This window comes from Papilio xuthus, unplaced genomic scaffold, assembly GCF_000836235.2.
Source record: "Papilio xuthus unplaced genomic scaffold, Pxut_1.1 DF828142.1, whole genome shotgun sequence".
In the NCBI taxonomy this organism is placed as follows: Eukaryota; Metazoa; Arthropoda; class Insecta; order Lepidoptera; family Papilionidae; genus Papilio; species Papilio xuthus.
The window spans coordinates 1526890-1548118 of record NW_013530507.1 but is presented as its reverse complement, the minus strand read 5'-3'; the positions used below and the strand labels follow the sequence as shown (position 1 = coordinate 1548118).

General features: G+C 33.7%; 2 protein-coding genes across 2 annotated transcripts; one reads left to right on the top strand and one right to left on the bottom strand.

Moving 5' to 3' along the window:
- The first annotated feature begins 119 nt into the window (after positions 1-119).
- LOC106114069 (activating signal cointegrator 1) lies at positions 120-4658 on the top strand. The gene is made up of 12 exons (XM_013307147.1): positions 120-270; positions 342-466; positions 562-750; positions 1041-1159; positions 1519-1667; positions 2079-2242; positions 2511-2686; positions 2798-2979; positions 3167-3288; positions 3576-3672; positions 3910-4007; positions 4539-4658. Exons 1-12 carry the CDS (start codon positions 203-205, stop codon positions 4625-4627), a joined length of 1578 nt encoding a protein of 525 aa, XP_013162601.1. The 5' UTR covers positions 120-202; the 3' UTR covers positions 4628-4658.
- A 43-nt stretch (positions 4659-4701) lies between these two features.
- LOC106114541 (uncharacterized) lies at positions 4702-20099 on the bottom strand. The gene is made up of 4 exons (XM_013307800.1): positions 19921-20099; positions 8900-8991; positions 8074-8785; positions 4702-7940 (listed from the first exon to the last, which is right to left on the bottom strand). Exons 1-4 carry the CDS (start codon positions 19958-19960, stop codon positions 5320-5322), a joined length of 3465 nt encoding a protein of 1154 aa, XP_013163254.1. The 5' UTR covers positions 19961-20099; the 3' UTR covers positions 4702-5319.
- Between the last annotated feature and the right edge of the window lie 1130 nt (positions 20100-21229).

Here is a 21229-nt window from a genome sequence, read left to right as displayed (position 1 = left end):
ACCAGATAAGCATCAAAATATTAATGCCATTTTTAGGGATAGTATTTACGCTTTTTGTACAATGACATTTGGATAAAACTTGTCTGTTGTCACTTCTGTCAATGTCAATATTTAGTTCACAAAATTGTCAAAACATTGAGAAACATTTTGTGTTAACTTTTTGCAATTTGTGTTTTGCCTTCTTTTTGCAAATTACCTCGTAATGGATCAGTGGATTAAAGAAGGTTTATCAAGAATTTTAGATTTTCAAATTCCTGAAGATCTAATCAAGTGAATAACTTTTAAATAGTGTTTTAAGTACATTTTTTTCTATATTTATGTATTATTTTTCATATTTTCAGCTATATTAATTCTATTGAAAACGAAAATGACCTAAACGAATATATGAAAACACTTTTGGATTTCGACAATTCTCAACACAAGTCATTTTTCCTAGAACTTTGTAAAAAGAAGTTTCCCAATAGGGGTATGATATAATATATTTTGAGTAACTATGCATGTTTAATACTAGAATTAACAATAAATTGTACAGCGTTTTTAAATTATTCAATATAATATCAGGTAATACAATATCAAGGCCGCAAAAGAAAAAGATTTCAAAAAATAAACAACAAGACTTCTTAAGTGCTGTAGATCCACCACCGCAAGTGACACAGGTCCCTGAAGCAGAGAATAAAGCTAAAAAGAAGACTAAATATGTCAACTTGTATTCACAAGAGGGAAAGAATGCACAAGTTGTTTTACTTAAAGGTAAGGTAATTATTTAAAGATAAACAGAATGATCACAGATTAAAAGTGTCTGTTTTCTAGTAGTAGTATACTATTTCGAGAGACCACACTATGAAATAAAATATATTCTAAACTGCATAAGAAAAATAATCTTAAGGTTCCATTTACTTTAAATAGTGTGGCCAAATGAATTTATGTTGACACATTTTTATAACCTCTTTTTTTAATTTTATTGACTTTGTCAACAATTGGATAATGCAATTTTTATGAGCATAGTCTTATAACACTAATTTAAAATTAAACAATAATAGGGAGGCACCATTGTGACTGTCAAGCATCCAAACATGAGTTGATTAACAACTGCCTGCAGTGTGGCAGAGTTGTCTGCAAACAGGAGGGATCAGGCCCTTGTCTGTTCTGTGGAAATCTTGTAAGTATTTACATTAGTAATAAAACTGCTACAACACTTGTTGAAGTAGAAGCCCATTGGGCAGATTGAATCCATTGATTGTTTCCCATTGGGCCAGTTGTCTGGATTCGGGCTACTAATCAATCTTCACCTAACCCCTATATTTCGAATGGTGTATCTCCACTAACTTAACTAATATAATCTAAACTAAACTTACTTTATGACAATATAGCCACCTCTCTCATTCTCTTTGAAAAAATCGAGATAGTAACAGTGTTCATATACATGTGGCATATCATTTGAAATTCACAGCTGTAGTGGGTTTTTCATAATAATTTATAAAACTTTTTGGTACTCACAATATTTCTTCTTTTATTCAGGTGTGCACACCTGAAGAGCAGAAAGAGATCAATGCTAAGACAAAAGCAAGTGCTAAACTTGTGGAATCTTTAATGGAGAGGAACAGACCTAAAGGTTGGGAGGCGGCTGTATCACACCGGAATAGATTGCTAGAGTATGATCGTACTAGGTAAATGTTTGTTTCTTATTATTTTTAATACCATCATTAATTGAATGCTGGCAACATTGACTTAATAAGTTCTTAATATCTACTAGTTAATTTCATTTTACTGTACTTAATGGCTTACTAGCAGTCACCCTCGACTCCGTCTGCTCTGTATTTAAAAAAAAAAACTTAATTAGTAGCCTATGGGTTCTTCCAGGCTATGTCCTACATCTATGCCAAATTTCAGGGAGATCAGTTAAGCCTTTCAGGAAATACCTTCAACCAAACATCCAGTATGATAGGATGTAACAAGTAATTATTGGAAACACACAAATCTTTTTAGCTTATATTACATAATTTGGCTCTTAGTTTCCTTCGTTCATTTCCTCTTGACACTATTGGCAACACTATAAATAAATTGTCTATGGATTATAGCGAGCGTCGTACTCGCGTGACAGACGACGACAGCGACTACTTCAGCGCATCCAGTGTGTGGCTGAGTGCGGCGGAGCGCGACAAGCTGACCAAATACCAACAGTCATTACATGACAAGAAGCATGCTTCTAGACTTACTAAGAAGATGACCTTTGACTTTGCTGGTAATACGGATGTTATTATTGTGAGAAATATTGTAACTGCTACATTCTGTTTTATATTGAATAAGCTAGGGCTTGACCACGATCCCACTCACAGTTAGTCTTTACCTTTATTTAATAGTTAAAGTCTCGTCTTGAATATTTTTATACTAAATTAGCACTAAAATCTGCCCTTAGAAGACATATCTGAGTCTTAAAAATAAGGTAGTCAATCGAAATATGGTGTATGTCTATGTTTGATGTTTAAACATAACGGTTTCTTTGTTTCCAGGTCGTCAAGTGATAGAAGATAATACCATAGACTACGAAGTAGATGAGGAGAAAGTGCGTCAGATGACGAGTGGGGGCGCTGCTAGCGGGGGCTCCGGCGCTCACCTTCTTGCTCAGGGTTTGTTCACTAATACGGACAGAGACGTTGCCCCCGGGGTCAATGCGCCGCTTTTACAGGTAATTATACAGGGTGTTGTAAAATGTAAAATATATTTACATGGTGTTTAAAAGTACAATATACATGATGTTCTATATTCTGTGTTAAAAAAAGGTGATATTTATGCTTAGTTTGACGAGTCAGTGGAGAGCGGGGGCGGGGGCTATTCCAGTGCAGTCAGGGGCGGTCCTGGGCAGTTGCTGGGGCAGGGGGGCCGAGTTCAGGATGCCGAGCTGCAGGAGATGAGCGATACAGGCCGCTGCCTTTCCATGCACCAGCCCTGGGCATCGCTCCTCGTTGAGGGGATCAAACTGTGAGTTATAGTAGAAAAACACATTTTTTTTGTCTGTCTGAATGTCTATTACCAAGGGTTTGTTTGTTCCGGGTAATCTCCGGAACGGATGGACCGATCTTGATGGAACTTGGATGGGAAGCTAGCTGATTCAGGAGGGCATGTCATAGGCTACTTTTTATTTTTTTTTAACAATATGTTTTGTTAGTCACGAGGGTCGTACGTGGTACACACATCACCGCGGGCGGCTGTGGATCGCGGCGACCGCTAAGCCGCCCGACCAGGAGGTCATCAGAGCCATCGAGAACCAATACAGGGTGCTATATCCAGGTGCTTAAAGATATTCACACCCGTAATGCCGAGGGGTAGGCAGAGATTATAAATTTTTGTTTGACGCTGCATGGGCACACATATTTGTACATCTTAAATACTAATACAATCAAAAAGGATTTTTACTTATAAATGGTATTTTATAGGAAAGGATTTAGTTTTTTGTCGTCATATAACATTTTATGGGTGTATTTTTTTGTATTTTTATTAGACTTATTACCATTTTAAAAATCTTTTTAATACAGTATAGCAATTAATAATAGCTTTCCTTATTGTTGTTTTTTCAGATAAACAAATCAAGTTCCCTACATTCTACCCGACTGGATGTCTGCTCGGGTGTGTACATGTAGATGACTGTTTACCCCAAGAGGAGTACGAGAAATTGTAAGTACAAACTATAAAACTAAATTTTAAAAAATTCTACAGGTTTTTTTTATGCAGCAATGAAAAAGTAACAAAATCTTTGCAAATAATATTTAAGACTTTAGCAACCTTTATTGTTATTAAACATTAATGACTCTTTCATTGTGTTTATCGTGTGGGTTGTGAATTAATTTCTTTAGCTATAAAATGGATTCGTGTTATGAATAAGGTTAAAATACAGTCTTAAATCTACTTCAGGTATCCAGAGGGGGAGAGTGACAGTCCATATGTGTTCATATGTTCCAATCCAATCAGTCTGCGACTTCGTTTCCCTATAAAGGGACAACATAAGATTTGTAAGTAACATTAATTAAAATGTTTTTTTTTTAATTTTATTAGCGTGAGTTTTCATTGTTGAACCAACTTTATAGAACCATATTGTTAACATTCTCACTCTTAAAAAAATTTTTTTTTTTACTTGTTTTTGCCGTGGAAAACGTCACGGTTGCTTTAAAATATACCATACTTCATACAGCAATCTTTGTACCTATTTCTAAGTACAGTATAATCAAATTAATTCGGTACTATTAAAAACCGGAGGTAGCCGGATTATTGGCATGTCCGGATTACTGGATTATAGTGAAAAAGTCATAGGTAATGTAAATTTTATTTTTCAAATCTAGTGTCTTGTGTTTGCTTTTATTTGACTTTTTTAACTATATACTATTCTGTCTTGAAAAAGTAAGTTAGACTGCTAGTCGACGATGTAGCGACCAAAGCGCAGAGGTATAGGGGGCGGAGGATGGCTTATTGGACGTGCCGATCTACGAAGTGCCGGATTAGTGAAATTAAACTGTATTTAAGATGTTTAAAAATTGTATTTACAGATTCATTAGAAAAGAGCATTCATCAAGCCGCTGTTAAATGTATGCAGAAAATGTCCAAATTACAAGCAATAGAAGCAAATGCTGCTTAGAAATATTAGAAAAACTATTATTTTATTTAAATAAAAGATTATTATTAAGAGAAACATTTTATTTACACGCTATATAACTAAGTTAATATAAATATTTAAATCATACACACATACGAACAAGGATATAACCTCATAACTTATAGATTAATATAATCTCACACAGACTTACAAAATAATTAGAATCGTCACAATATAATAGGCGATGGAAACGACGACAAATACCATGATATTAAAAGTGTCCTAGATTAAAAAAAATCTCGGAAAATTACTATAAACTATCTGAAAATCTCTTTCCCACGATAATTATTTAGTGGTTTTATTTTTAAGTCACATCTATACTTTCGGACATTAGTTAGAATTCTTTGGCGCGAATGGCGCGCTTTCGTTGACACGTCAAGTGTCAGAATGATTAGTGAGGGACATAAATGTCGACATTTTAGTATGGCTAGTGTTGCGCCAGTACACCGGTACAGTGTCGGATTTTCTTCCTAACATATATTTGGATGTCTATTATTTTGTGACCAAACTCCATAATACAAACTATCAGTAATTTAAAAGAGCCTCTGAGTAACCTATTTATAAACAGTCAGATGCAGATATAGTATTTAAACACACTGTTCACTATTTTTTAAATAGTCCACACGCTTTGGCAATTGAAGAAAATTTGGTTTTAATGAAAAACTAATTTCAAATTAGGATTCCTTCTTTTGGTTTAGTTGTGGGAAGAACGCTTCTATAGGTAAGATTGGGTCATCTGTTGCTATTGTGAAGTAATTAGGTATTCGTCTACTACTACCTGATACAGTTTTGAACATTCCTGGATTGCTATAATCCTTACTGGCCGCTAATGTTAAATCGGAAACTCGTTTCGATTGCTCGAACAAACGTTCTATATGATCTTGGTGTTTTTTATCGGCTATTTTCATGATAGCACTCTCAGACCGAGACCTTTCTGATGTTATTTCACTCTTTATATCACTGGCATCTGTTACGCTTATATCTTGCACAGATTCTCCTGTTTCTGAGTCTTTGATCTTCTTACGTAAAGGTCTTCTACTGTAAGCTGTAGTACTGGACGTTTCAGTAGTATCTTCCGTAGGGCGAGGTCTTCGCGAACCGTTTCGGATTCTTGATGATATTTTCTGTGTAGTGGATTCACTTTCAATAGTTGTCTGTCTCTGTCTACCCGTCTGGCGTGTGGAATGTATCTCTCTTTCTATCTGCTCGTTATTTTCAGTTCTATTATGTCTGTGTCTGGGATCTTTGGGTGTGAATCGTTTTCTATCTGTAGCATTATCGCTATCGTTGCTTGAGTTTTCCGTGTATGGAGCTTTCCTTTGAGCGTATCTTAATCTAGGCGTATTTTCAACGGTCTTTTCTGTTGTGCTAGTTGTACTGCTGAGTCTATTTCTGTAGTCTTTAACGTTAAACTTAGGTCTATCAAGTTTGTTCTTCGGTCTTAATCTTTTTCCTACTGTGCGTGTTGTAGTTTCTGGCCGTGCAGTTGTGGTTGCATCGAAAGCAAACTCGTTGTTCTCCTTTAATACATCCGTTGTCGTTTCTTTGATTTCAACAGGTTTAACGTCTCTATGGAATGAAAATTCCTTATGTATTTCATCTGAAGTCTTGAGTGAGTCAGTTAAGCTGACTGATACATCACTAGTGGGCGTATCTTTCTCGTCCTGCTTGTGAGTGTAATCCGGCACCTCGCTGGCTTTGTACTCATAAATACTTGATGTTAATTTCAATAATTGAGGTCGAGACGATATCTTCATAATTGGTGATTCTTTGACTGTATCGGGTTCTCGGTATGTGACTGTTGTGGTTTCAACTTTTTCAGCTGGCGTTGTCAGTGGTCGCCGGTAAGCAATTTTCCTCCTTACTATAGTCGGTACAGTTGGCGACATGGTGGGCAAGGCGCTTGTGGTGAAATCTGTAGTCACGCTAGGTGTTGTTTGACCTTGTTCTTGTTTACTTGGTCTGACTCGGGGTCTTATTGTATAAACTTCTTCTGTTACTGTGGTTGTAAGTGTCGGTTCTGACGACGATTGTTCATATCTACGAGTAGTTGTTTCTTCCTTATTTTGATTGTTACGATTACCATTAGCAAAGCCAGGACGACGTCTACGTATTTTATTCCTTTTACGTATTCTATCTTTGTCCAATGGTTCAGGAGTGCTCGGACGTTTGAAGTGTTTATTCGGAGGTAGCGTCGGTAGAGCCTCTATTGGTACATGGTCATTGTTAGCGCTTTGACTAGTCGTTTCATCAGATTGGATCAGTTTAGACGCTTCCGTTGGTTTTTTTGTTCGTCTGGCGTATGTATGGTCACCGTAAGACGGCGTGGATACTTTGTAATAGTAGTCTTTGAGTTTATTTCTATCAATAGGTTCGAATTCATCCTCCGATGGCCGCCTACTTTGTGTTTCGACTTGTCCGTCGTAGCTCAAAGAGTTTTCATAGCCTTTCTCGCTCTCGGTAACGATAACGAATTCGTCAGTGACATCAGGATAGGGGGTTGTAGTCGTCTGCCGGAAAATTCCATCGAAGGTTTCTTGCTTAAGTGCTGATTCTTCGCTGGACTTTAGATTGTTTCGGTGCGGTTCTGATGACGACATCCACGGAGATGAATGAGTAATAATGTCATCGTGATTTTCAGTGACTTCATAATGACCTTGATTAGATATTTTAGAGGGAGTCTCTTGAAGCTGTGTTCTCGGCGGATCTGCGTATTTTTGTGCATTTTGTTGATTTACACCAGCGGCTATGTTATCGTGAATAATATTCTTTTTATTTTCATATTTGTAGTTTACATTTTGTTGACTTTGGTAGTTTTGTATTTGTGCGTTTTGTTGATTTTGATTGTTATGAATTGGAACATTATGTTGTGTGGTGTAATAGAAACTATTCGGCAGCGTCGTTGTCTGAATAACGGGGTTGTATGTTGTTATTTTGTTTAAATCTAAACTTTGGTACGGTTTTATAAACGGATCCTGTGGGCTAGGTTTGAATATTCCTTTGCCGTTCGCATTTGGGTCTATCTTCGGATGGTTGGAAACTTTTGTTTGTGGCGTTGGTATATTTCTAAAATCGTTAACAGTAGTGCCGAATTGGTATTGATTTTGTATCGTTTGTAATTTCGGTGTGGTGACCGAGAATACGCTTGGAGTAGATTTGAAATTATTATTTGACGTGTAGCTGAACGAGTTGAATATGGTCTGTTTAGTAGGCTGAGGTGATGCGTATGATTTCGTCGTTGGATAAGCTGGTTCCCTTGCTTTTACTGATTGCACGCCAAAAGATCCGAAAGAACCTGGAAAGATAATATAAATTATGAATGAAAAAGTCATTACATATTTGTAGACAGTAGATTGTAACGAACTTTTAGATTTTAATGGAACAATAAAAGTTACTGAATTTATTATTTAGCTCTGGCATCGCATTACCTAATATGCTTGATGGCAGGGGACTATCCTGGAATGCATAGTTTGCGAGCGGGCTGATGCTGTGGTACCCGGAGAACGTCTGCTGCTGCGCGGTCTTCACCTCCTGCTGTTGGCTCGTGGTGTCCGGCAGTTGGTATACTTCGGGCTTGTAGATCTCGGTGACTGTCTGTGGTCTCTTGCCGCCATCTATTGGCCTTCCGTACGAATCTATTGGTTTCGAGTACAAGTCTAATGGTTTCTGTGTTTGGTACTGCCCGAAATGTATAGGTTGGATACTTGTCAACTGCTGCAGGAGGTTGGTGTGTGCAGGCTGCTTATGTTTATTCGGATGTTTCTGTTGTGGACGCTGTGCGAACTGATTATGGGAGTTCCTTACGACGTAACCATCTAAGGGGTAAGTTTGGAAGTATTTGAAATGTGATAGCCCGTTGTTGGGTAGGGCGAAGGGATTGAGATAGGAGTTTATTGGTTGATTAGCAGGAGCGGCGGGTGGCGCGGAGACCGTCCGGTGGGTAGTCGGTCGGTAGGACTGCGCGATCGACGTTAGTTTGGCAGCGTCTCTCGTAGCGACCGGACGTGCCGATGAAGGGTACAAGTCATATACGGGTAGCTTGTATTGCGGCGCGTGAAGTGGAGCTGTGCCAAATGATCCGTACACGAGACCGTTAGAGCTCACTACTGGTCTCCAACCGCTTTTCGAAACTGGTAGTGCCTGGAACAAAATTCATCAAAATAACGAGACGTTCTTACATTTAAAAAATGCTACAAAAAGGCGCTTATAGAGATTTGATCGCTTTGACAGTCTGATATTAAAATTGTATCATACTCCATGAGATGCTGAGCGTCGATGATGTTTCTCGCAGCCCCCAGTCAGCAACAGAAGCTGTAGAGTTGCCGCGCACAGCCACAGTTTGACACCTGGAATAAACGACACATGTTTGGTTAATAAATTGTACATAAGAAACATTTTTGATTAAAGTTTTAGTGAAGCTTCAGTTGGTTGATACATCTGGAGCCTGAGAATATTTTATACCTATTTTAAATTAAAATTATTAAGCAATTAGCTAGAAAATGTAATTATTTGTATTCATTCTGCAACAATCACTTTATAACGACCTAATTGAAGTCATTTAATAGTCATGTCTGTTGTTTCCACTATAAATGAATTGTTATTACTTTCTTTATACTAGCTTGCGCCCGCGATTCCATCTGCACGAAATTGAAAAAAAAACTTAATTGGTGCCTTTGTATTCTTCCAGACTCTATTCTAAATCTAAGCCGAATTTTAGAAAGATCTGTTGAGCCGTTCTGTGGACGCCTACAAACAAACGTCCTAATATGTACGTTCTGTTACCTAAATAGTTCCTTATACGATTGTAGGCGATGTATGAAAGTCGCACGGCACATTGAATTGCTGGTTGTTAGTTGTCAACTGCAATTTGCAATATTTCCCGCATGCGAAAGTGAAATTCAACCGTTGTCACTTAAAAACATAATAACAGTGCCCGTGGGAACTGACGAAACAAACAGTTACGATGTTTTGTATATATACTTCCGACTACTTGATTGTTATGTATTTGTAATTGTCACATACATAAACATATTATACATATATTTAAAATTTCATACAGCGATGGACAAGACTGAGTATTCTATTTGTTTATTGTAGTACAAGCTTTTGCCCACGACTCCGATCGTACACAATTTAAAAAAAATAATTAGTAGCCTATGTGTTCATCCAGACTATCTTCTACACCTGTGTCAAATTTCAGCGAGATCCACAAAGCCGTTCTCGAGATACCTTCAAACGGACAAACATCCATCCATCCAAACATTCGCATTTATAATGTTAATAAGATTGTAGTTATGTAAAATATTAGGTAACTTTTTTTAGGAAAAAAGATTGACCTTGTACAGAAATTCATCTAAAATGTCTACAAAATGGAGTGTGGTACAAAATTAGGACAGCGGTCATATTTCTTAATCTCTACATAATATAATCATTCATTATTCATTACTTCTTATATAAATGGACGTTTATGAATATTGTAGGCTTTTCGTAATTATATAAATAGACTTACCACTTAAAAAAAAAGAAAGAAATCTGACCTCAAACACACTGGTAAACAAACTATTATTTTATAGGAGAGAAGGAAAAACGAGTAATGAATCGCTGATTATTAATTAATCTGACATGGACGCCAACAACACCAGAGGAATCACAGATGCGTTGCCGACCGTTAAGAATAGTGTACTGCTCTTTTCTTGATTTTTTTTTATATCATAAGGTGGCAAACGAGCGAGCGGCCACCTGCAAATAGCTTCCACTTCACTCCTGTCTTCTGTGTGGTCGTGGTATTTCACCGGGCGAGCCGGGCCAATTCGTGCGAAGATGTTAAAGCGGGCTCTACCACTATTAAAATAAATGCCAAAATGTTAACTGTTTGAAAATAGCGTTGAGGACAGAGTATTCCACAAAGCAGCTGTAAGATCTAAGCAGTTACGCGAAACCTTCGTCGTTGTGGAATGTTCTTGAACTTGACGTTCAGAGCGGTAAAGGGAGACTTTCCTCTTTAATAGAATAAAACAAACTCTGAATGATTGACTGTGCGTTAGTTGTTCTCATATGAATGTGGAAGTAAATACAAAAACTCGGTCAGACAGGTTTTTCGTATCTAGAGCGTGTCAGAGTATCGGCTGACCGAGACGACGGCGGCGCACGGTTTTTATTCCCACGATTGCTTGCACAATTGTTTATCAAAGTCCTTTCTTTTTTGTAATAATTTAATTAAATATAATAAGCAATTTCCTTTTCCTTTATTGGTAATGTTTTCCTATATTGTGAAAGATTCGTGAGAATTTTTAAAATGTAGAGTAAAAATCATATCTTGTAGTCGACTACTAAAAATACGTCTGAAGTTTGTAGACATAACTATTCTATGGAAATTTTTAATTAGTAACCGTGAAGCTATGTTTAAAAATGAAATAAACGAATAAACAGTTTATTAGATGTTAATTTTCAATGGTTACTCATTTGCAACGATTAAATGAATCGTAACTATGTTTTTAAACACAATTCGTAACCGTTAGATGTAATTTGCTATGTTATCTTTAAGAATCTATCTTCTGTAGGGTTTATTTTAGAAACAGTATTAAAAAGATTGCCTTCTTATATAATGACTATTATAAAGTACCACTAGAAATTAAGGTTCTGTAATTTATAACAATAATACGTACGTTATCACTTTCTAGTATTACGTGCTTCGTCCTACGTGACGTCGCATACCTTAGAATTATGGTCACCATACACCTGGTGAATATTTATTATCGAACCCGGACACTTCTATTACGAAAGTTGCCTAATTGTGATTATATTCGTAATGCTGATCGGATACTGTTTAACAGTGGGTTTCTGACACCAAAATCCCCGTTTAAAACATATTGTTATCTCTGTTTTGTCAAAGATAATGACAAGGATGACGACATATTTTATTCATTTGGTCCCAAAAACAAATGGTGAGTGATTTAATATCACACAATAGTTTTTAAACGTAGATTTTTTACAATAATGTGACCACCTAATAGTGTAATTCTTAAAGTAAAATAAAGAACTAGGAGTTACAATGGAAAAAATAATCATTTCTATTGATAAACTATTTATACACGAAGTAATTAATTTAATCAAATTGAATCGGTAATGTTTGGATCTAAACACATTTTATTATGCAATAAGTAATAAAACGCGTTATATTTGTCATACTTTTATAATACATAGTCGAAATATTACCGCGTGTTACTTTTAAGGTTTGTTTTTATGACAGCAGTTAGTAATAAAATATGATATGATGTCCTATTCGGCTGACAGTTATGTTGCAGTGAAAGTGAAATTCGTTGACAAATATAACTATACTTCTAGGGGAGTCCTTAGTCATAAGTTACAGCACTCTTTTAAAACGTTTCAAACTAAATATATCGCAATGGATTTATGTAAGTTTATAAATAATGATAGTTTTCGATATGGTTTTTGGATTGGTAGTGTATTTTTCCCACGTCTCGTCCATACGTTTCCAATATTACTTCTGAATTCTTCTATGTTAGATTGTTGGTCTATGTGATGGACTTTGTTAGATGTTTATCACATTTATAGAGGCTTATTCTAGTTTCTTAGTTAACTAGATAACAATGTATTCATAGATAAAATTGTAGTTTGTACTCGTATGTTGCATAAAACTATAATAGAAAAAAACACTACGCAAAGCCTCAAACGTGAAACAGATTCTAATATATATTTTTTTCTCTATAGATTATTTGTGTCAAATAGTAAAAGCTAGTTGCCAGTTGGATAATGTATTTATTAGTATCTAAGCAGCGTCCGTGTATATCGACCTCGTTGGTGAAGCGCCAGTAGCGAGAGTTACAATCCGAACAACTTTTCAATTGAATAATTACAGCTTAGTGATAAAAGTAGGTAATACAAATTAGGTATTATATTTGGGTTTGTATGTTGAGAGTTATTTTATTATTACAGTCTACTAAATACATACTTAGGGTTTCTAGTGCATACTTATATTTTTTAAGAATTCACTTTGATTGATGTGGGCACTTCAATCAAATTAAAAAACTTTCTACGAGTTTAATAAGAAAAATTACATATTTGAATCGTTATTTTTCTCGATAATCTATGTCGCCGGGTCAATATACCTTTCGTATTGTAATTTGTATGACAATATTTCGTGTGTACAAGCATTTGTAGGTGACATGGTGCACAGGAGTTGCGCACGCGCCGCGCAGCTGCGCCGCCGACCGTGTCGGTTTTCACTCGAGCTATTCGCCGCGAGAAACCAACAGATACATTTTTATGCTCGTATCTCGCTCGAGAGAGCACGCGCACAGGCCAATATGGTTAAAGGAACGAACAACGGGATCATATTTTACTACTAATTACTTATTTTATTGTAGAAGACAGTCTTCAGAACATTTCGTAGCTTAAAGTTCAAGTATCTTGGAAGCTTTAATAGCCAAATGGTACAGGAATATCCGATCTTGTTATCATGAGACATATACTAGTATAATCTAACCGAGTTAAAATGGTTATTAATAACAAGTTTTTACAAATTGAATGTATGGATAAATATTTACAAGAGGATATGCGTAAGAAGGGAGATTATTCAGATAAGAAGGCTGATAGAGATGTATGGAGGAGTAATACATATTGTGCCGACCCTCCATAGGGACAAGGAAGGTTGTTGACGATGATGACTAATATTTTCAAACATAAAAAGATTTTTGATGTTATCCTAGATTTAGTTGCTGGCAAATAATCTGTATGATGTTAGTTTTCGTATTACAACAGACAGCATACACGTATTGTTATAGCCTTGTAAGCGTTATAGAGCGTGCAAGCTGACAATATGGCGTACTGTCACTGGCACATAATGTATGTTCATGCGAATCATTGGTCGAACAGAGAAATTTCTTCACGGTTGTTTTGAAAATCACTTGATATCATTTTAATTTCATTATCTATTTAATTATTGACTATACTTTTACTTTAAGATTACAATTGTTAGAATTATATTGTTTTATAAAATTATAGTAATTTTTCCAGATTAATTTTATTATTAAATATTTGTTTTGATTAAAAAAATTATTCTCGATAAAATTAGTAAAAAGGTTATATGTCTCGCTATAGTAAATTTAAAACTAGTATTCGTTTTAAAATGGGTGGTAGTTTATTTATTACTTTTCTTTTTCTATTTGTGTCGCATAGAACAGTATTCGCTATTGCGGTTGAAATAATCGCATCAATTTTCCTTTGAAATGCAGTCATTCAAATTTATATACAATTTAATGTTTTATTAATTGATCCCAATCCCAACTGTTCTATATCTAACTATGTAAATACCTAGAATATGTAAAGGTTTATTTTACTATTATATAATCGCAATATATTTGCAACGATCTATCATAAATGTGGCAATTTGTTATATAATCTTTCAATGGATATCGTGAGCTGTTTATGATTTGCTTTGAATTTATTAAATGACCGTATTCAATATTTTATAGATTAGTACATCTGGTTTAAGGTTTACGAAAGTTTAAACGAAACACGACGAGTTGGTATGTGACGCAAATTTATCTAATATTAAAAACGGGAAGATTTGATTGTTTGTTTGTATTGAATAGGCACTGAATCTACTTAATCGATTTAATTTTTTTTTAACTATTGAGAAGTTACACTACACTATCCCCGGATGACATAAGCTATATTTTTTACTACTCTTTTTTTTCATTCTGCGCATATGAAGTCGCGGGCAACTGCTAGGTCAATCAAAAAAATATGCATACTTAATGTTTACATTTCGAAAACTTCCTTGATCAATAAAACAGAACGAAATGTTTCCACGATGTTGTATGTCTGATTTATTTTCCATTGTTGAACTTTTTTATTTAAAAAAGTATAATCTGTTTGACGCGGTGTTGTGGGAAGGTGATTGTGCGTATGGGAAAAAGAAGTAATAAATATGATGCAATGTCATATTAATAAAAAACATAGCGATATTAAGACAAGGTTGTCAACCACTGGATTCTAGTGATAGCACTTCCTATATCTGTTCTTACAGACTATGTTCTACATCTATGCCAAATTTCATAGATCCGTTCTGCAGATATCTTCTAACATACTTTCATCCATCCATTCATCCATACATACATTTATAATATTAGTAAGATTTAGATTTATTAAATCATTTCCTACATCGTACAAAAATAAACTCTTTCTTATTTTCACCTAATCAGCATACCGGATACTAAATTGTTTATGTAATATGTATACATTTGTTATATTATTATACATTGTATTTATTTTATAATATGTTTTTTGAAAGATACAGTTAATGAAAAAGTAAAGGAGAGGTTTTAGTTTTTTGATGAATATTTTAATTAAAAAAAAACAAATAAAGGTAAAATTAACATGAACACATTAAAGAAAATTGTAACTCTGTAAAATTCAGATTGTAAAATTACTCCAATGAAAAGATTTACTTATATTTTAAGATTATCACAATAAATGATTGAAAAAGAATGAAAAATCGTTCTTTTTAAGAATACGAGACATATCTTAAAATCTCAAGCGTTGATGTCTTTTGTTTTAGTAGTAAATCGCAGTTTATAAGACATCGACGATTGAAAAACAGATTATTGAATACTAATGTTAAACTAAATTAACTTTAACTAAACACAGAGTCTTCGTAAGTAACCATTACATGACTCCGAGTGCCACAAGAATTCATTTAAAATAGGAAAATTAGATTAACGTAAGAAGTAAAATCAATAAAGAAAAGTCCTCGAGGAGAGCCATAGAAAGTAAAAATCGATGTAATATTTATGAGTAAGATAATCCAGTTTGTAAAGTATAACAATAAGCAAATGGTTTGAATATATTCGAGCGTTGTTCGTAGGTCGATTACCATTCCGTGCCCGTGACCTTACCGTCTGAGTTGGCTGCGTCACCACTTTCCTTGCTACGCGACGTGGTTACTGACACACGGATCGTGAGGACACTTTCTTTACATTTAATAAAGTAACGTTTAAACCATATTTCAATATAACGATAAAAAAAGAAAACTTATTTTTTCGGGAATATGACAAAATATAACTGAAAGATATAAGTTCAAGGACGAAAATAGACTACAAATTGACTTCTTTACGAATTTTTTTTCCAAACTCATTTCTTTAACGTTTTTATAATTAAATTTTAAAATAAATAAGTTTGTTGTAATTTCTATAGCGTAGTATTTATGTAACTTTATGAGATTAATGGAAAAGTAATAACAAAAAAGGTAATAACGAATAAGAGGTTGGCATCGCTCATTTTGATTTCAGTTAATGATGACAGTGTTACTTTATTTTAAAAAAAAAAACTATTTTACGATGATGATATTTTATAAGTATTTTTAATTTATGTTTATGATGAGTCATACATGCCCAACTAAGTGAAATCTTTTTTCGATTGACAGTCAAACAAAATATAAACGGAAAGCAAACGCCTTTCGAATCATTCCCAATATGATTGACGTTTAAATAGGAATGTTAACAAAGAGTAATAACTCTTACTTTTAATCCCAAGATTTCATTAAGGATTCTAAAAATAAGCTTCGTACGGAGTTCTAAGGTTATTGACCTGACTGAATGAATACATAAACGTAGGTTTCCACTACCAAACATTCGTTTATAAAACACATATGTACATCCTTCTCATTTTCTTTGAAATAAATGCGATGACAATAGATTTAGGAGTGTTTTGAAAATAGAAACAGAAAATTAATTAAGCAATTAACTAATTAATTAACTGTAATTCTGTGATGTAATTCTGTTACTAGAAGCTTGGAAACAGGAACAAGATATTATGCTACGCTACTCAAGTTGCATAAAATGCGTGATTTACATTGCAATTTTAAACGCATGCGATTTTAATAAACCAATTACGAAATGCTCCTGCACTTTTTACAGTGAAAACTATTTGTTGTAGATTAAAACCTACATAGATTTGAGTACTGGCCGAAACATGCCAATAAAAATGAATAAAGAAACTGAGAAATGTAGGGGAATAGTTTTTCTCTAAACTATTATGGCCACTTACACAGATTATCTTACTTTTGGTATACCTATTAAAGAAAAAGTTATCTTAAGTTCATCATCATCACCAGCTCACTATACGTCCCCACCTACGTCCGAGGGGCTCGGAGCCTACCCTAAGTTAAGGGTGATTAGGCCATAGTCAACCACGCTGGCCAAGTGCGGGTTGGTTGACTTCACACATATCTTTGAATTAGTTCTCAGATATGTGCAGGTTGCATCACGATGTTTTCCTTCACCGTAAGAACGTCGGATAAATGTACATATATAAATCGGAAATCGAAAAACACATTGGTACATGGCGGGATTCGAACCCAGGACCTGCAGATTGCAAGTCAAGTGCTTGACCACTGAGCCACCGACGCTCTCTTATCTTATTTATCTATCTTAAGTTATTGATTCATATTTTTTTTAGTACTATTGAAAATAGAAGCTTCATTTTTCACTTTTAAACTCATTTTTTTTTGGTTCATTTTTAATCTTTGCGAAAAAAAATTGTTGAATGCTACAATTTTAAGTACTATTGAAAATAGAAGCTTCATTTTTCACGTTTAAACTCATTTTTTTTTTGGTTCATTTTTAATCTTTGCGGAAAAAAAAATGTTGAATGCTACAATTTTAAGTACTATTGAAAATAGAATCTTCATTTTTCACGTTTAAACTCATTTTTTTTTTGGTTCATTTTTAATCTTTGCGGAAAAAAAATGTTGAATGCTACAATTTTATATGTATGTGGATAATTTAAAAAGGATATTCATACTGACCTCATAAATGGTAAAAAGATTACATAATTTTGTTGTGCAAATAATTTTTAATTAAATGAACACTTCAGTCTAACTAAAACAGTGTTAACTAAGCGTAACATAATGACTAAGTTGTGATGGTTTTTATGCTAATGAAAGTAAGTCGAAAGAAAGTTAATCTTATTTAAATAAAGCAACTACTATTTGAACGCTTATAAAAACAAAACGGTTACAACTCAAAGGAGATATTTATTTCGTGAGTGATACATTAGATAAAAGTAGAATAATACATTTATTTTATAAATATGGAAAATCCTCGTATAATTCTTGTTAAGCACTTTTAGAAATTATAAAATTATTTATCAGTGATATAAGCTTATAGTAAATGTAAGCGCTAAGACCGTTTATGTTGAATTAAATAGTATTTGCCACGAACGTTACTTGATTGCTTGTTATTGGCATGCAGTGGACATGTGTAATTAGAAAGTTTAAATAGTATAGACATGATCAATTTTAATACACAGTCAAAGACCTTTATTTCCTACCCATTGAAAAAATATACGACACATGTATTAACTTTTAGATAGTATTAGTTAGAAACATTTGGCGCGAATGATGTGCCTTCGTTACAAAGTGAGGGACATAACTGTCAATATTTTAGTAAGACTAGTGTTGAGTCAATACACTGGCTCATCTTCGGATTTTCTTCCTAACACAACATAGGTTGATACGTGATTTTTAGCTTTTAGTGGCAGTTTTATTTGGCGCTATTCAATTCTAAGTGGGAAATAAATTCTTTGAATATAACATAAGCCACTCACGCTTTTCTTCAGTTTTACATAGCTTGCTGTGGTAACAAATTCGTAGTACATAAATAATTTAAAGACTTACTTGGTAGAGAACTTAAAAGCTTCAAGTCAATTTAAATTGTATAATAGTAATCGCATTTTTTCTTTCAGGCGCGAAAAACAACGAAATATAGTTTATATTTGTTAGTTATGCAAGAATCAATCGATACCATTTTACGGTATTTGATTCTTTTTGCGTTTCAGTTATAGCAATAAAATTTACGTTTGCTTCCGTTTGTATAACTCAATTAATTTCCTGCAAGCACGTGATGACTCACTTATCAAGCTACGGCACATATATCATGGCTGACGATTCGCGAATTTTATGTACTAATTGTTAAGAATTAAAAATAAAGTAGAACACTAACATTGACTTTATAGTATCTTTAGATACTTACAAGTGTGAAATATTAATTAATTCTTATCTTACTAATATTATAACTGCAATAGTTTGGATGGATGCATGTTGGGATATTAGCTAGAAGGTTTTTCCAAAACGGATCTTGAAAAAATTTGGCGTATACGTAGAACATAGTCTGGAAGAACACATAGATTACTAATATATTTTTTTTAGTTCCGCGTAATATTTAATTGAAACTGACACTTGGGTTCAGGTTTCGGGAGGGTTTCGGCATCTCTGTTTCCACTTATATAAAACTAATTAGAAAAAATTATTGGGGAAATAATTTAAATGTATTGTCCCCCCGAAATGCTTAATTTGTATTTCTAGATGGTCAATTTCAGTTAATATAATAACGATCGACTATGATTTCTTATTGTTATTTTTATGTCATCAATAAGATTTTTCTTTATTGTTCCAAAGAAAGAAATATTGTGGCACGATTTTGCCTTTATAAAGCAATAATTATGCATGCCTTAGCATGAAACTTGAGTCTTAGAATAGATTTTAATTCGTGTCTCAGTTTTCAAGTATAATGGAAGTGAAATTGCTAATAATCGATGATGTTTCACTTTCTATTTATCTTAGTAAAACTATTTTAGGGCAAGATGATAATTCAAATATTAACAGGGAAATAAATTTTATTCTTAAAATATGCATTGTTATGTCCTTTCTCTCGCCAGATTAAAGTTTTTAAATGAGTATAAAAATGAAATGCTTTTAAAATATAAAACTAACTATCTTCATAAAGAATATGTGATTTGTTTAAGATAGAATCTTCTAGATGATCCTTAATATGTATCAGTAGAAATCAAAGTAAAAAGCGGATCGCGAGCCGACTTTTTCCTAAACAGGTACGAGTGCGCTCGTGTGCACTACGCTTAGCATTTGAACGCACCACTAAGTAATAACGGTGGACTAAGCTAATTGATTTATATATACTGTTCTATTTATAAACTTTCTTTCGACTATAGCATTAAGAAAACATATTTCTTTTAAAAAAATAAGTGGATTTATGTCAACGTTATTTTTTTAATTTAATAATTGTGAATTTAAATTAGTCGTTGCAAATTTATTTATTAAAAATAATTAAATTAATATTATGTTTTTAAAACATATTTTTATGTCTCTATTTTGAAAATATGCAAGCAAAGTTTGCCTCAGTATAACAATTTTTGCCAATAACATTTATTTAAGAGAAATTAAATATAAAACTTACTGTTCATTCTTAATCTATTTATCGTCCTTACAATAAGCATTACGATCACAATATAAAGGCGTGTACACACTGCAGCATCACTGTCACAAAACTGAATGTATTGTCGGGTGCGGACCTAATTTAGACCGGACTTTAACGTGCGCGTGTCGTGTTGCACGACTGAACACTGCTGAGAGACGACTGAACATTAGCCGCTTGGCAGCGATAGTTTACCAAGACCGTGGATGGTGGGTGCGCGAAATACTGCCGGAAAATTTGTAGCAACCATAATAGTTGTGAAGTGTGACGTCATTGTAATCCAAAAGTATGGCTTTATAAAGCATCTTAATGATGGAGTATGATTGAATTAATTGTTTTTCAATATAATACCTAAAGACGACGGAAAATATGAGGATGGAAAGAGCGGTTGAATTACGATGAATTTTGGAATTTATATAATAAAATTAAAAGACAAAATGAAAACATAAAATAGAATTATGAAAATGAAGAGATAAGCACGCACTGTTAGAGGATATATTTACAACTAATATAAAATACAGAGACAAAAAGGAAGGAAAAATGTATAAAGTTCCAAATACAAAAATATAAAAATTATGATTAAAAAACATGTAAAGAGGTTCCGTATCTGTCGGCAACAATACCTAATTGATAACTTAATAGTATCTATGTATCTGTAATTCGATTCCAAATTTGTTTGTAGCAAAATACTTTTTTCTTAATAATTTGTCAAGTTCCTGTCATAAAACGGAGATAAGTTTTATAACAAATCTATTTTTTAACGGATATAAGTCAACATTATTCTTCCCAATCTGTCTTCCAATACAGCGAAGATTTATTGAGAAAAGTTTATTAAATTTCTCCATGCAGCGTTGAAAAGCAAATATAATTTATGTAAGAGACATTACAATAACAACGAACAATAATCGAGTATTGTCATTCCTTTTCACTCTCATTTTTATTCAAAGCGAGCTCCTACGCCTATAGCTATGCAGCTATAATTTCTCTCGTCCTTCGGAATGCAAAACGCATGGAAAGTGTCTGCTTATTTTTGGGCAATCGATAAAAATAGAAAGTTAATTAGAACTATGTATGGCTTTCTATAACTACTGTCACTTTTAATTGTTAACAATATTATTGTTATTGTTTCATCAGCAATCGCAAGTACTTAATATTTTTTGTATGCTTTTTCTCTACTTTTATGCGGAATTTTATAACATACTGTTTCTCTTAATTAGTTTTTCGTTGCCATGATTTCAATATATTTTTCAAAAAAAAAACACATAACGCACATGTATTTTCTTATCAATTT